Here is a 15,469-nt window from a genome sequence, read left to right on the forward strand (position 1 = left end):
TTCAATATCTTATTGAGTTAAATTATACAAACTGAGAAGTTAAACGATCAATTATAGCCTCCATAAACCATAAGACGACCCCAATAATCACCCGAATGACCAAAATCCAAGACGGTGTACAGATCAGGACAATTGAAAGCTTTATATGTGCCTTGGGGCTCAACATCTTTAGAAATATCAGTATCAACCGTTACATGTCGTAAAAACGACGAAAACCTTGTGTTATAAACTGCCTTCATACCACTACCCATTTCAGGAGGTGGGCTTATTGGGCCTGGATTGCTGATTTCTCCGCCCCATTGAACTTGATTGGCGACATCCGCTAAGCTTGTAAATAGAGTTTTGGGCCAATATCCGATTGGATATAATCTACCATTATTACTTATTGTGACCCACCAGTTTCCATCATCTGAATGCTGTATACAAAAGTTTATTATACACATGAATTAATCCAAATAAACAAAAACAACTAAGGGGTCGTTTGGTTCACACGGGGTAAAGGGAATGGAATCAAGAAAGGGTATGGAATGAGATGGAAAGCAAAACACTTTGTTTTCCCAACTTGTTTGGTTTACAAAAGAGAAAAGGAAACCCCATGATACATAGCCATCCCTCTCTTTTGATCTACAACCACCACTCCTCCTTCAATCTAAAACCACCACTATTCCCCCTCCCCTCATCCGTCGGAACTCCGTCCCTCCTCCTCACTTCTTCGTCGTTGTTGCTCCCCTTCCCCGCCGTTGCGCCTCCACGTTCTCTGTTTCCTTTGTTTTCTCTTTCTTCTCCTTTATCTCCATATCTTAGATCTAGTGACTTTGTAGATTTTTATTTGTAATTGATGTTGTTTTTAGGGTAGTAGGTATGATTTTCAAGTGGTTGAAGTTATTTTTGGAGAGAGTGGGTTGTTTTTGGGGGAGGTTAGAGTTTAATACGGGTGTTGAGGTGGTTTTTGGTGGTGGCTTAGTGGCTTTCGTAGGTGGGTTGGTAGTTTCGTGGTGATAGGCTAGATTTCCGGTGATAAGAGGGTGGATTCGTGGTGGTAGGTGGGTGTTTGGTGGAGGTTGGGTAGTTTTGAGGGAGTTAGAGTAGGTTTTTGGTGGTGGTTGTGTAGTGTTGGAGGTGGTTGGGTGGTTGTCGGAGTAGTGCTAGCCGTGAATGTGGTCGGAGTGGTGTTAGCGGGCTGGTGGTTGACGGATGTTGTGGTGTCATAAATTGTCAAGGGTGGCCAAAGGGTAGTTAGGTAGTTGGGTGAAGAGGACTTTGGGAGTATGGATGATTCCTTGGGGGGTGTGGGGAATCATGGTAGAGGTAAGTGGGGGAATCACGGGGGTAAAGAGAATGATTGATTTGGCCTAACAAACAACTTAAAGGGAATCAAGGTAGTTGATTCCCTTTCCCTTTGACAAAGACCCCGAATCAAACGCTCCCTAAAGATTGTCCGTTTGGTATCGTTTTTTGTTTACAGTTTTCTGTTTTTTTTACAAAACTAAAAATCAAAATATTAAAACTGGCAGTTATAATTCAATCTAAATCACGTGACTTACAAAATTAACATGAATACTATAGGAATGACTATTTTTTAATCCAAATTGAAAACTGACAGTTATATCGGATTATACCTTGAAACAAATCTAATAAGTAGGGATGACCATGTATCCAGTGGCGGATGTACAGTGCAACGTGGGTAGACACAATTTTTTAACTGAAAAATCATTTTAATAGGATGAGTATGTAAAAAAAGAAAAAATTTGGTCAATGTAGGAGTCGAACCCATGATCGAAGGGGACAATCATAACTAGATTTCCTCACTAACCACTCTAGCATCTGCCTTTATGTTTGTTTGTTGTAGATTAACTATATAAACCTTATTTTTAAAATTCCAATTTTTTTTCTTTTTCGGGGTGGCACGTCATATTCTCATCTGATTTTTAATTTCTACTTCGTATATTTTTGAAATTTGCTTATATAACACAGAGTATTGCGTATACATATTTCTTGTATAATCTTTAAAATCTTAGAATTTATAAAATAACGGTGAAATTGATAAATTTTATGTAAACATTGTAATTAGTACTCCGCAAATTATCATTATCATTTTATCTATTTTTTAAAAAAATTGTATTTTTTGTTTCTTTTAAAAGTGTCTACCCAGTTTCAAAATCCTGGATACGCCACTGCATGTATCCATGACCCGACCCAGACCCTATTGAATCAGCCCCAACTATTTTATAGTCCAGGTCCAATTATTTGAGACTCATATGGGTCCATATTCTTTAAAATGGGTGGGTCCAATATTCTCTTAGACTCAGACTCGGTCTATTTTACCTGGTTTTCCATTGTTTGGTTAGTTTAGCGAGGAAAGTTGTTGAAATTAATAAGAGAGTTTAAGATTTCTCTAACTTTTCATAATTTTCCCATCTATTACCAACGAAGTATTGGCATAGTAGTTAACATTGATGGTCTGTGTATGATGGGTTTCGTGTTCGAATCTCCCATTCCCAATTTGTAATGTTATTGGCTTGTTGCTCTTTATGGCTCATTCCCACACGAAAAGTAGTTTTTTCTTTGATTTTGAAAGGAAAACTATATTTCCCAATATAACTAAAAGGTTTTACAAATATTTCGCACAATTATTTTTTCATAGTTTTCTCTTCAACTAAACAAACACAATACAATTGAGGATTTCGACATTTTTACAGTTATTTTACTCATTAAAGTCAAGTAACCAAATACACTGTTAATGGTCAAACTTTTTAAGAGACGGAGGGTTAAAAATATACCTTTTCAACAGAAATGTTCCAAGTATATTGTACACCACCAATTGCTGAATATTTTTCCGGGACAACGCCTAGAGGTACATCTTTTGACACTTGAACAAAACCTGGACATTGAAGATTTATGCATCCTTGTTGTCCAGCCTATAACAAACATAATAACATTTTTTACGTACAAATTTGTAATTTGTTTTGCTTAATTAAAATATTAATATAAACACTAAATATATATTCTTACTGTAAACTTTGCATAGAGGTGGGTATCATGATCGATAAATAAACTAGGATTCACCTGAAAATGAGAATTAAGCACCCTGATAAAGTGACAATAAACACACAATGAAAAAGAAGTACGAAATATCATACGCGGTAAAATGTACTTCGTAATAAATAACTTAGACCTGATCAACATGAACCCAACACCCTGACCCAGAAAAAGATGAAGTTGTGCAGAAATTTAATGCCTGTTTTTTCGGACCAATTTTTTTTTGTGCGGGTTTTGGGCAATCCAAAACTGATCTTTAGTTATAAAAATTGGTCGTCTCGAAAATGGTTCAAAATCAATTTTTTTTTCTCCGAATTGAAATATATAGCCGGTTTGGGCACGAAGATTTGGCCCATATTTGATCCGGCCCGAGATGATGGGTTGACCTTTTGGTCATGACCCAATCCAAACCGGACCTGTCTATTAATCAGGTCTAGTATAACTTTGGCGGAACTTAATTTTTGCTTATAAAAATAAGGGGGTTTGGTAAATATACGAACCATCCATCCAGCTTCGATACTATCTGCCCCGTTTAATAATTTAATTCGACTCGACGACCATTGAGTTGGTTGTACTTGCGGTCTGTAGATGGAGATGGCAGCATTCGATTTGAAGAACTTCCTATTTGAATCATCCAAGTTTGTTTGAATAACAGCACTCTGCATCAAAAAATAGAATTAATATCACAAATATAATTTAATATAAATAACATAAATTTGGAAGAAATAAATATTATTTGCATGGTCACGTATATATAATTTATATAATTAACATAAAATTGGAAGGAAGATTATTCGTTTGGTCACATGTATATAATAAATATAATTAACATAAAATTGGGATAATTCTACCAAAATAAACCATATTCCAAAAGGTTGAAATTCCCCTCAAAAATGGAAAAAACGCTCTCGACTGAAGAGTCGGATCTGGTTCAAAGAAGCAGCAAAAAGGTCAAACGTAAGGCGGTGGTACAACATGGACAGGAAGCAATGGCGGAAATGGTTCAATCCATGGAAACGGACGCTGGTGCAGAGGATACACACCCCCTCATGGAAACGAGAGAACAGCAGATTCGCTCGTATAGTTCTGCTACAAAGGGACACCTTGGCCATCGTGGAGTGACTCAGGTCATAGATGATGAGGATCTGGCTTCTGATGATGACTTGCAAGATGGAGAAGAAGATGAAGAAGGATGCCCTGTAATCCTGCTTTCGAAGGAAGAAAAAAGACGGCTTCGACTTCCGTGGAAACATTCGCTGATAATCAAACTATTTGATAAGAGATTGAGTTATGCGGTTCTGATAAGAAGGCTGAAATTAATGTGGAGCTTGAAAGGAGAAATTGCACTCACTGATGTTGGGTGTGCTTACTATGTAGTCCGATTTACTTCCATGGCAGATTACGATTTTGTTATGACTCAGGGTCCATGGATGATTGGAGACAGCTATCTCACTATTCGAAAATGGGTGCCCAACTTTGTCCCAGATGAGGAACCAATTAAGACTCTCACAGCGTGGGTTCGCATACCAAACCTATCAGTGGAATACTTCGATAGAATATTCCTCCATCGAATTGGAGAAAAAATTGGTAGAGTAGTAAGGATTGATAAGAATACAGAATCGATGGATCGTGGACAATATATTCGATTCTGTATCGAAGTAGATCTCTCAAAACCATTGTTATCAAAATTCAGACTCAATGGACGGGTATGGAGGATCCAGTACGAAGGGCTTCGTCAGATATGTTTCAAATGTGGTCACTTAGGGCACAAAGATTCAGAATGCCCTAAGTTTAAACACACAAGAACAGATGAACATGCAGAAGGCCAATGTAATGCGTTGCCTGTGCTAGAAACACAGGGTCCCAAGGTCCTGCGCCCAGAAGAGCAAGATCAATACGGCACTTGGATGTTAGTCCAAAAGTTACCAAGGAAGACTCTAGCGAAGGCAAAGGGGGTCCAAACCAAGCAAGCCGATCCGAAAGCGAGTGAACAGAATAGATCGACGCCTAAAGTTGGGGTTGGAAACCAAAGATACAGGGCGAGAAATCAGGAGCAGAATCATAATAATATTGACTTGGTCAAAAGCGGTTCGATATTTGCGGCTCTAAATCAAGTTACTGAAGATAACAACTCGAATGGAAATAATATGGAAACGGAGGAAGATTTCGAATTCGAAAGGAATATTATTAAGGAAACTATAGTAGACCAGTGCCAATATATGGAAGAGGAAATTATTCGGGAGGAAAATATTTCCTTGGGAAGCAAGTCTATTAATGACAAACAGAATAATGAATCGGGTGACAATTTGGAATATATTCCCACAGTAGATTTGGATGCAGACTCAAACTGCTCGGCCAAAGATAAGGAAAGTAGTATTAATTGGAAACTGGATATTCACTCGGAACAAGACCCTTCTGTTATTGGACTAGAGAATCCTACCTTACCTCTACAAGAGAATAATATCCCGAGATTACCGCTTAACTTATCACGGGAAAGGAAGGTTAATTTAATTAAAGCCAATGTTACTGTGACTTCAGAAGGCAAAGAAAACGTTGTGGAAAAGAATTTTGAGTTAGCGAAACCTCCAGACGGTGAACATCGAACGAATCAAGTAGGCTACGATGGAACCATGGATAACTCCGATAACATTGGAGATTCAAGCCCCTCCAGCCTACTCAAAATTCATAGATTACACCACAGAAGGACCTTTGATGGTCTCAATGCTCCCAATAGTGCACAAGGTGGAACTTCAGATCGATTCGTTCCTCCCCCCTCGCCGCAACCCACCGGATTTGATGGCAACAGTTCAACTCCCAATGGAGTTAGTTCACCCTATGCGCGACCTTCGATCCGCATACATGGACATTCTGCCTAATATACCGTTGAATACGGTCGATAGATACCCTTCGTTCCCTATGTTTAATATGTCAATCAAGATCATGATCTGGAATGTCCAAGGTGCAGGCAGTCAAGCTTTCTTGACAATGATACGTGATTTAATCCGTATTAACAAACCAACAATTTTAGCTTTGGTAGAAACCCACATTAGTGGAGAGACGGCACAGAAAGTTTGCGATCGAATTGGCTTTTCGGGCCAATTTCGAGTCGATGCACAAGGGTTTAGAGGGGGGATTTGGTTATTCTGGAAGAAAGAGCTGATCACAGTCAACGTGTTGGACTCCCACACACAACATATTACTGTGGAAATTTCGAAGGTAGGGGAAGCACCATGGATCTTCTCAGCCATCTATGCTAGCCCGGATTCAAGCCTGAAACGAGAACTGTGGGAAGCACTGGAAGAGGCTAAGCGTCGTTTCTCGGGACCCTGGATACTAGGGGGAGACTTTAACGATACCACTACGATGGAAGAAATAATAGGAGTAGGTGGAGCAGAGATGCAACGAAGGTGTCGGAAGTTTTCAAATTGGGTTGAATCAAATGAACTGATTGACCTCAACTTCTCGGGCCCAAATCACACTTGGTCTAGGGGAGATACAGAAGACACATACAAGGCTGCAAGACTAGATCGATTCTTATGCAATGATGAATGGAGGGTGCAGTTTGAGAATGCAACAGTACGTCACCTACCTAAATGTAAATCGGATCATTGTCCAATCATCGTCAGTTCTGGAGGCTTTGCGCCTGTACCTGCATCTATAAAGCCGTTTCGGTTTCAAGCAGCATGGCTAAGTCATGCTAAATTTGACGAGTTCGTAACCACGAACTGGGACAAGTCCGCTCCGATCATTCCCTTTCAAACTGAATTTGCTTCTAAATTCAATAAGTGGAATCGAGAAATATTTCACAACATCTTTCGAAAGAAGTCGGAATTGTGGGCTAGAATCGAAGGAGTGCAAAAAAGGCTCTCGATTAAGTGGGAGAGGAAATTGATCAAGTTGGAGGCCAAACTTCGTCGTGAACTAGACGAGGTGTTGCAAGAAGAAGAGATGATATGGTTCCAGAAATCACGCCTTGAAGCCATTAAAGATGGGGATAGAAACACTAAGTTCTTCCACCTTGCAACAGTGATTAGGAGACATAGAAATAAAGTGGATATGTTGCAAGATAAGAATGGGGCCTGGGTGACAGACCCTTCCTTACTTAAAGGTATGGTTGTTCAATACTGGAACGATTTGTTTAAGGAGGAGAATCCAGATTACAACACGAGCAACTTCACTACAGGTGATTTCCCTTCAATGTCGACAGATGAGATGGAGTTAGTGAACCGCCCATATGCTGCATGTGAGGTTGTTCGAGCTATCAAAAGCATGCAGGCGTTTAAAGCCCCCGGACCGGATGGCTTCCAACCGCTTTTCTACCAACGGTATTGGGATGTTGTCCACAATAATGTGACTAAGCTTGTTATAGACGTGGTAGAGGGCAAGGAATTTCCATCTGATTTCAACAAAGCGTTCCTTGTTTTGATTCCAAAGGTGGACTGCCCGCAAAATGTGACTCAATTTAGGCCCATTGGGCTTTGTAACATCGTATACAAGGCAGCAACCAAAGTGATTGTTAATCGACTAAAGCCAGTGCTTCCATCACTCATATCTCCGACTCAATGTAGTTTTGTCCCTCGTCGTCAAATCACAGATAACATTATTATTGTACAGGAAATGCTGCATACAATGAGGAAAAAACAAGGAGCGGTGGGATACATGGCTTTGAAAATCGATTTTGAGAAGGCTTATGATCGTTTGAGATGGAGTTTTATTCGAAACTCTCTGATAGAACTTCGCTTACCAATAAATATGGTTGATGTTATCATGAAATGTATTAGCTCGACGACACTCCAAGTCTTGTGGAATGGAGAAACAACGGAGAGCTTTACACCCTCAAGGGGAATTCGGCAAGGCGACCCCCTATCGCCATACATCTACGTGATTTGTATGGAGAGGCTAACTCATCTAATTGATAGAGCAGTCCAAGTGGGGACGTGGAAAGCAGTAAGGGCGAGTCGACATGGGCCACAACTCTCGAATTTAGCCTTTGCAGATGACCTAATATTGTTCGGAGAAGCGTCGTTGGACCAAGCCAAAATTATAACAGCATGTTTAGATCAGTTCTGTGATATGTCTGGGAGTAAAGTCAGTATTGCTAAATCCAAAGTCTATTTCTCTCGCAATACCAATGAGGAATGTAGACAAGGAATTTGTTCTGAATTGCAGATGGAAGAGACGAGCGACCTAGGTACATACCTAGGAGTACCCACGATCAATGGGCGTACTTCCAAACGAGAGTATCAGTTCCTAGTGGATAAAATTAATAACAAATTAGCAGGCTGGAAAACAAAAACACTCTCATTGGCTGGAAGAGCTACTCTGGTTCAAGCTTCACTCAGCTCCACACCTTACTACACGATGCAAACCACAAAGCTCCCCCGTACTACGTGTGATGATATTGACCGTATCTCTAGACGGTTCCTATGGGGAGGGTCCGAAGAGCAGCGCAAAGTTCACTTGGTGGCATGGGACACAGTCACAAAAGATAAGGAGAACGGAGGATTAGGAATTCGATCCATGCGCCAAGCCAATGCGGCTTTTTTATCGAAGCTGGGGTGGAGAATTTTGTCTGAACCTGATTCTTTGTGGTCGAAAGTAGTAAGAAGTAAGTACTGTGATGGCAAATGCTCGGTTGATATGTTTAAACACAAACCGGGTGCTTCCAATGCGTGGAGAGGAATTGTAGATAATGTTGATGTGCTAAGGCAGGGAGTTAGTCTAGCAGTGGGTAATGGCAAAAGTACTTTGTTCTGGTTTGATAGGTGGGCTTCCAAACACCCTTTGATTGAAGTGGCGACGGAAATACCCCCTGTCGATATACAAGAGATGAAGGTGCAAGACTTCTGGGACCCGAACACGGGCTGGAAGTGGGAAAGGTATGCGGATTATCTACCTCCTTCGATGCTCCAAACTATTGATTCCTTTGAGTTAATCGAAGACGATGAAGCAGTTGACAAAATCTACTGGAATGGCTCGACAACAGGGCGGTTTACTATAAAATCAGCTCTTAAGATCATTAGGGGAGAGCAGGATTTAGGTGTAACCAAAGAGTGGAAATATATATGGAGATTGAGAGTTCCACAAAGGTTAAGGTTTTTCTTGTGGTTGGTGCTTCACAACCGGGTTTTAACGAATGCCAATAGATTTTTGCGTCGTATGACAGACAACCCGCGTTGCCTTGTGTGTGGAGAGGTGGAAGAGAATATAGAGCACATTCTACGGACTTGCCCTACGGCCATTTTAGTGTGGAGACAATTCCCGGCATTGAACGACTATGAACTGTTCCATAACACCTTTGATACATGGATTGAGAGAAATGTGCTGAATGATGGCACTAGGGATGAAGATTGGCCTATTGTTTTTGTCACAACTTTGTGGTGGTTATGGAAGTGGAGAAACCGCAGGGCCTTTGATATAGAAGCTGAAATACCAGTAGATCAAATTGGGTTCATAATGGCCAGGGTGCACGACATAAAGAGAGCCATGGACTTTCAAGAAGGTGGTGGTGGCAGAACAAGAACTAGAAGTGAACTGTGGGTGAAGTGGGAGTATCCTAGGGAGGGATGGGCAAAATTGAATACGGACAGAGCTTCACGGGGAAACCCAGGTGCTGCAGGGGCGGGAGGTATTATTCGTGGTGATCAAGGTGAAGTGATGGGCATGTTCGCTGCTAACTGTGGTATATCTACAAGCACAAAAGCTGAGTTCTTAGCAGTTTTACGAGGCTTATCTTATGCATGGAATAGGGGCTTGAAAAGGATAGTCCTTGAGGTAGACTCCATTGTAGTAGTCCAAAGTCTGCTAGGAGACTTTAAATCTAGCTCTCCAAATTATCATATTGTTCGTAGATGTCACGAGATGATTCGAAGACAAGAGTGGAAGGTGGTGGTCCAACATTGCTACCGTGAAGCCAATAGGGCGGCTGATTGGTTAGCAAACTTTGGAATTGAGCACACCCCCAAACTGTCTATCATGGAGGCGGCCCCGGTGGGTCTTAGAGCCATTTTATTGGAGGAGCTAAGTGGTGTGGCGTTGCTCCGTAGAGTACCTGCAATTGCAGCATGAAGCTACGGAGTCAACTGGTGGTCTGCTTGTTTTAGTTATATGCTTTCGTCATTTTTATTATGTTAATTTCGTCTGTCTTTTTGTTTACTCCTTTAGTTGTAATTTTTGCTCTTAATTAATGGAAGTCCTCCTCTCTTACACCAAAAAAAAAAAAACATAAAATTGGAAGGAATAATTATTATTTGCGTGGTCACGTGTATATAATAAATATTAACATAAAATTGGAAGGAATAATTATTATTCGAGTGGTCACACTTAAGGTTGACGTGACATGTGATTTGACCATTGACTAATTCAAGATAAGAAAGACTATTCGAGTATACCTTGAAATTATCGGTACACCTAAAGAACAAATTAGTGTACATTGACATTTAAAGTCTTGTGAGTTGTGATTTAACCCACTTATTAAAGGTAGGTACTTAGTGCGAGTAGCTGTTTTCCTAGAGTTTTGTGACATTTAAAGTTCTCTTTGATACCGATATTTTCAAATATGTAATTTATATACCGCTCGTCATTCTCTTAAAATCTCATTTTTATTTTATTTAAAAAATATCTTGAAAAGTATTGTTTTTATGATTCACTATAAATCTATAATTATTATTGTTATTATATGCAATTATTACAGAGTATTTTTTATTTATTTAATAAATTTATTTTATCTAAATTGGTCAAAGTGCACAAATAAAGTACATGAGTTCGTAGCCGTTATTCAGTATTTTCTCATTTAGTTATTTGGAAAAAAGAATTTCTCATTCAGTATTTTCTCATTTAGTTTAGGGAACAAAATTGATTGTAGATGCCATATGGCTTTATTTTAATGAAATTTCCAGAGTAAATAGAGATACAAAATACGCAGAGAAAGATTAAATAGAGATACAAATAAGCAGATAAAGAGTAAATAGAGATACAAATAAGCAGAGAAATATTAAATAGAGATATAAATAAGCAGAGAAAGAGTAAATAAAGATACAAATAAGCAGAGAAAGATTAAATAGAGATGCAAATAAGCAGAGAAAGAGTAAATAGAGATACAAATAAGCAGAGAAAGATCAAATAGAGATGCAAATAAGCAGAGAAAGATTAAATTCTCACACAATGTTCTTGTGGTGCTGGTGGGGGTGGGGGTATAGGTTCACCGGGTTCTCTTGTATTAACCCTTAAAATTGGAACAGTACCGGGCGGGCAACCACCTTCCTTGAGTCCAATGTTCTTAGGTTTTGTTCCAAAATGAACCATGGGTAGTCTCACCTGTACATGTACACAACAACACATGAATCAATACTCCGTATAAAGTAGTGCTGGTAAAAATCAACAGAACGTGTGTATGGTACCTTAGAAATATCATTTTTTAATGCAGGATGGTCGAAGGCTGGTTGCTTGTAAAAATCCTCACAATCATAAACTTGTCCATTTTTAGTCTGTGGTAAAAATGAAAGAAAAATAAAAACATAAATATACCAATGAAACCCTAGAATTATAAAAAGGAATTATAAACGACTAATAAAAGAGAAAATACCTTGAGAGTTAGGATTGGTTGTTGAGACAATGATTTTCCAAGAACACCTCCCAAAAAAATTGATGAAATAATTAGACAAATAATTTGCATTGTTGCCATGATATTGTAACTTTGTAAATTTGTGAGGTGTGTCATCTTCTAGGTTCATTTTTATAGGGAAAAAGATCCCCAGAAATTAATAGAAAATCAATTTACTAATGAAACAAATATTTTATTACCTAATTAGGAGAAATAGTATCAAATCATACCATAATTTGGAAGATAATATCATAAACAAATATGTTATAATAAATTCAAACTGTAAAATGATGTTGCCATCCAACTCCTTTGGTTTTGGATCCTCTAGAGTTCTAAAATAACTCTACAAGGTAGAGTTTGTGCAATATCAACCATTGAATGAAAAATCAATGGCTCATATGTTATCTTTCCAAAATCCTTTCAATTTTTTCTCATCAATATTCACCCAAATATTTTCACTTCCCAATAATGTGAGCCATTGATTTTAAAACGTACGGTTTAGATACAACTCTATCTTGTAGAGTTTTATTAAAACTCTAGAGGATCCGAACTCAACTACTTTCAGGTTATAAACTTACAAGTTACACATGACCGCCCGTTTTTCCTAAAAAAAAAACTTACAAGTTACAACTGTTTCCTGCAAATAATGAGAATTTTTGGGCGTGTAATATTGATACCTATAGGCTAGAGTTGTCAAAACACGTCTGGGTCGGGTCATCTCAGGTCTTGGTCATGAACTGGTCGGGTCGGGTCGGGTCGGGTCGAGTCGAGTCGAGTCACTTTATTAATCAGGTGTTGGTCGGGTTTGGACGGGTTGGTTTACGGTCAGGTCATGTCGGATTTTTCTCATTTCGGGTACAAGTCGAGTTCGGGTCGAGTCATGTTCGGGTCGGGTTCGATTTCGGGTTTGGGTTTTATACAGTCGGGTTCGTAGCAGTTAATCTCGAGTTTTGGGTCAAGTTCGAAACGGATAATTTTCGGGTCGGTTAAAATGTGGACCGTGTTTACTCTCAGACAAAGGTTAAGACTGATTTAGTCATCTCAAATATTCAAGCATAAAATATTTACTCCACAAGTCGAGTCACTAACAGTTTATGTGGTAAAAGTCAGGTTAAAGTCGTATTGTCGGGTCGGGTATCGGATTCAGATCATTATTCAGTCGGGTCAGTTCCGTTATCGGTTATCTTACGGTCGAGTTTCGAGTTCGGGTTTAAGTCATACAAAATCGGGTTAAAATCAGTTACCGGTTTTTTCAGGTCGAGCACAGGTCGGGTTTCGGGTTACCTGTTTACTAGAATTATGGGTCATGGTCGGTTACGGGTTCGGTCGGTTCAGGTCGGGTTTTCGGGTCGGGTCAATTTTTGACAGCTCTACTACAGGCTACAGTATTGAACTGCAAAATTATACTACCTCTGTTTCTTAAAGTTTTTTACATTTACTATTTGCACGGACTCCAATGCACTATTTAACTACTAATATATATATATATATATATATATATATATATATATATATATATATATATATATATATATATATATATATATATATATATATATATATATATATCCAAATTCGTATGTGAAAAAAATAAAATAAAAAGTTGATATTCTGAAAATACATACCGAGACTAATCTAACAAGATCTTACATATAACGTTTTGATGTATATAATAATGAGAATTTACGGTCATAGTTTTCTTACTTTTGACATATTTTTCAAAACATAAATAACTTTCAGAAACGGATGTAGTATGATTTATTTACCAAATGTATCAATTTGTATAAAAATATACTTCGAGGCGCAGTGCATTAAACATTTGCATATAGCATTATAGAATTTATAGCCAAATTAGTACGTTTTATGGTGTAGTACGATTGTAGGTGTCTATTGTACTTACTCCGTTCTAGAATACCTACAACACTTGTTTTTTCGCTCGTTCCTGAATAATTGTAACATTTCTATTTTTTGGGAGGGATCATATTTTATTTTATTTTTTGTTAAGTAAAAAAAATATATTAACCAAAAAAGCGAATATGGTCCCTCTGATATTACCCCTCCTCTAATGGTCCCACTGATATTTAGTAAGTTGTGGAGCAGTAACCGTAAAAAAAACAATCTTACACCAACAATAAGTATGGACCTCACTGTCCTTGTAAAACAATAAAATTAACCCTAGTTGTAATACCCTAATAATTCCTTGCTTTTTATACAATATTTTCCCACTTAAAACAAATGAATTACCAAGATATTACCGCCACCGTGATAACGGTTAAGGCTATTTACCAGAATTACGCAGCGGAAATAACTAACTTTCAAAACACATTAAATATATAGTTAATGATTATTAAACAACTTGGAACCATTAAGGCCAAAACCAAAGTATTAAATAGTTTAAAATAATGATAGTAGTCATGACTAGAAATAAAAATAGAGTTTATAAATACGGAAGATGAAATAGTCTCTCAACACTATTCCCATGATAACTTCTCCCGCAAATTATCTCTACGAACCTGCTTATTGAAATCTACTCTCTAGCAATGCAAGTGCAATGATGGATCATCATAGGGCCATTAAGGAAAAGGCCATGACCGGAAGACATGAAGCACGAAGTCAGCAAAGTTGAGTACGAACAAGCTAGAACAACATCCTAGTCTAACATGCTTCACTCGACAATGTAATAATCGATATGCAAAAGCCATTTAATTAAACAATTAATCATGGAGACAGACTCGATACTTGACACGACTCTTAACTCGCAGATTAATAAGAATTAGCTTCGAACGGGTAATACACAAAACCACTTGAGGGAATCACAAGACCACCGAGGGAAACTGAGAGTGTTGGGAGCCCACCAAGCACCAAATAATTAAAGTTGGGCTTTCTACCGACAGTCGTGAAGGAAATAATGCCCTTGGTCCAAGTATGCATTCAATGCTACTTCTAATAAATGCGGTTCAATATTAATTAATTATACAAGTTAATAATTCAGTGAGATCAAGTGAGTTGTATGCCTAGCTAGAGGCCGCTTCAGTTCAAGTGAAATTAATAATATTAATCCACATCTTACTCTTGACTGAACCCGTAGGGTCACACAAATAGTACGTGAACGGATCAAGTACTTAAGTGAATTAAATACTCCATTTATGGATATTCGGAATCGACGGATCTCGGTTCCAGTGGGAGCTGAAATCGTCAAAAGGCAAATTATGAGTACTCCGTAAACGATGATATTGCCATAAACGGAAATATTGATCGTATGGGAAATATAAATATTATCCAAGTCGTAGATGTTGTCGGAAACGAAAACATGGTATGTATCGGAAAATATTATTGGAAATGGAAATATTGCCGGAATCGGAAATATTGCCGGGAACGGAAATATTGTCGGAATCGGAAATATTATCGGAATCGGAAAATAATTCCGAAATCGGAAATATTAAATATTTGTTCGAAACGGAAAATAATTTCGTAATCAGAAATATTAAATATTGTTCGAATCGGAAATGAATTCCGGAATCGGAAAATTAAACGGAAGCGCGTCGTACGAAATAAACATCGGACGAGCTTGCTAGACGCAAGGCCCAGCACGAATCCAGGCCTGCGCCTAGCAAAGCCCGCGCGCAGCAAGGCAAGCAAGCAGCCCGCCAAGCACCGCAAGGCCCAGCCAAGCAACACGCAAGGCCAGGCCCAACGAGGCTAGCAGGCTGGCACGCCCAAGCGTGACCTGCAGCGCTGCTGGGCCGAGCTCTCCGCGCACGCGCGCCCATCGCCCTTCGTGGGCTGTGCGGGTGTGTGCGTTGAGTTCGTGCATGCATCGAATCCTTA

The 15,469-nt window shown here is 38.8% G+C and overlaps 1 protein-coding gene across 1 annotated transcript; it reads right to left on the bottom strand.

The window, feature by feature from the left end:
• LOC110800975 (uncharacterized) lies at positions 1–11,721 on the bottom strand. The gene is made up of 7 exons (XM_022006288.2): positions 11,624–11,721; positions 11,439–11,525; positions 11,200–11,355; positions 3,540–3,698; positions 3,013–3,066; positions 2,781–2,918; positions 1–416 (listed from the first exon to the last, which is right to left on the bottom strand). The coding sequence occupies exons 1-7, from the start codon at positions 11,711–11,713 to the stop codon at positions 48–50; spliced, it is 1,053 nt and encodes a 350-aa protein (XP_021861980.2). The 5' UTR covers positions 11,714–11,721; the 3' UTR covers positions 1–47.
• Between the last annotated feature and the right edge of the window lie 3,748 nt (positions 11,722–15,469).

The sequence above is a fragment of the Spinacia oleracea genome, chromosome 4 (genome assembly GCF_020520425.1).
Source record: "Spinacia oleracea cultivar Varoflay chromosome 4, BTI_SOV_V1, whole genome shotgun sequence".
Classification (NCBI taxonomy): domain Eukaryota; kingdom Viridiplantae; phylum Streptophyta; class Magnoliopsida; order Caryophyllales; family Amaranthaceae; genus Spinacia; species Spinacia oleracea.

Excerpts from the sequence above, each read along its gene's own strand:
- LOC110800975 (XM_022006288.2), bottom strand. The coding sequence starts at position 11,713 with ATGCAAATTATTTGTCTAATTATTTCATCAATTTTTTTGGGAGGTGTT. Across the intron at positions 11,356-11,438 it reads TAAAAAATGATATTTCTAAG|GTGAGACTACCCATGGTTCA; the intron begins GTACCATACACA and ends GTACATGTACAG. Across the intron at positions 3,067-3,539 it reads GTATCGAAGCTGGATGGATG|GTGAATCCTAGTTTATTTAT; the intron begins GTTCGTATATTT and ends TCTCATTTTCAG.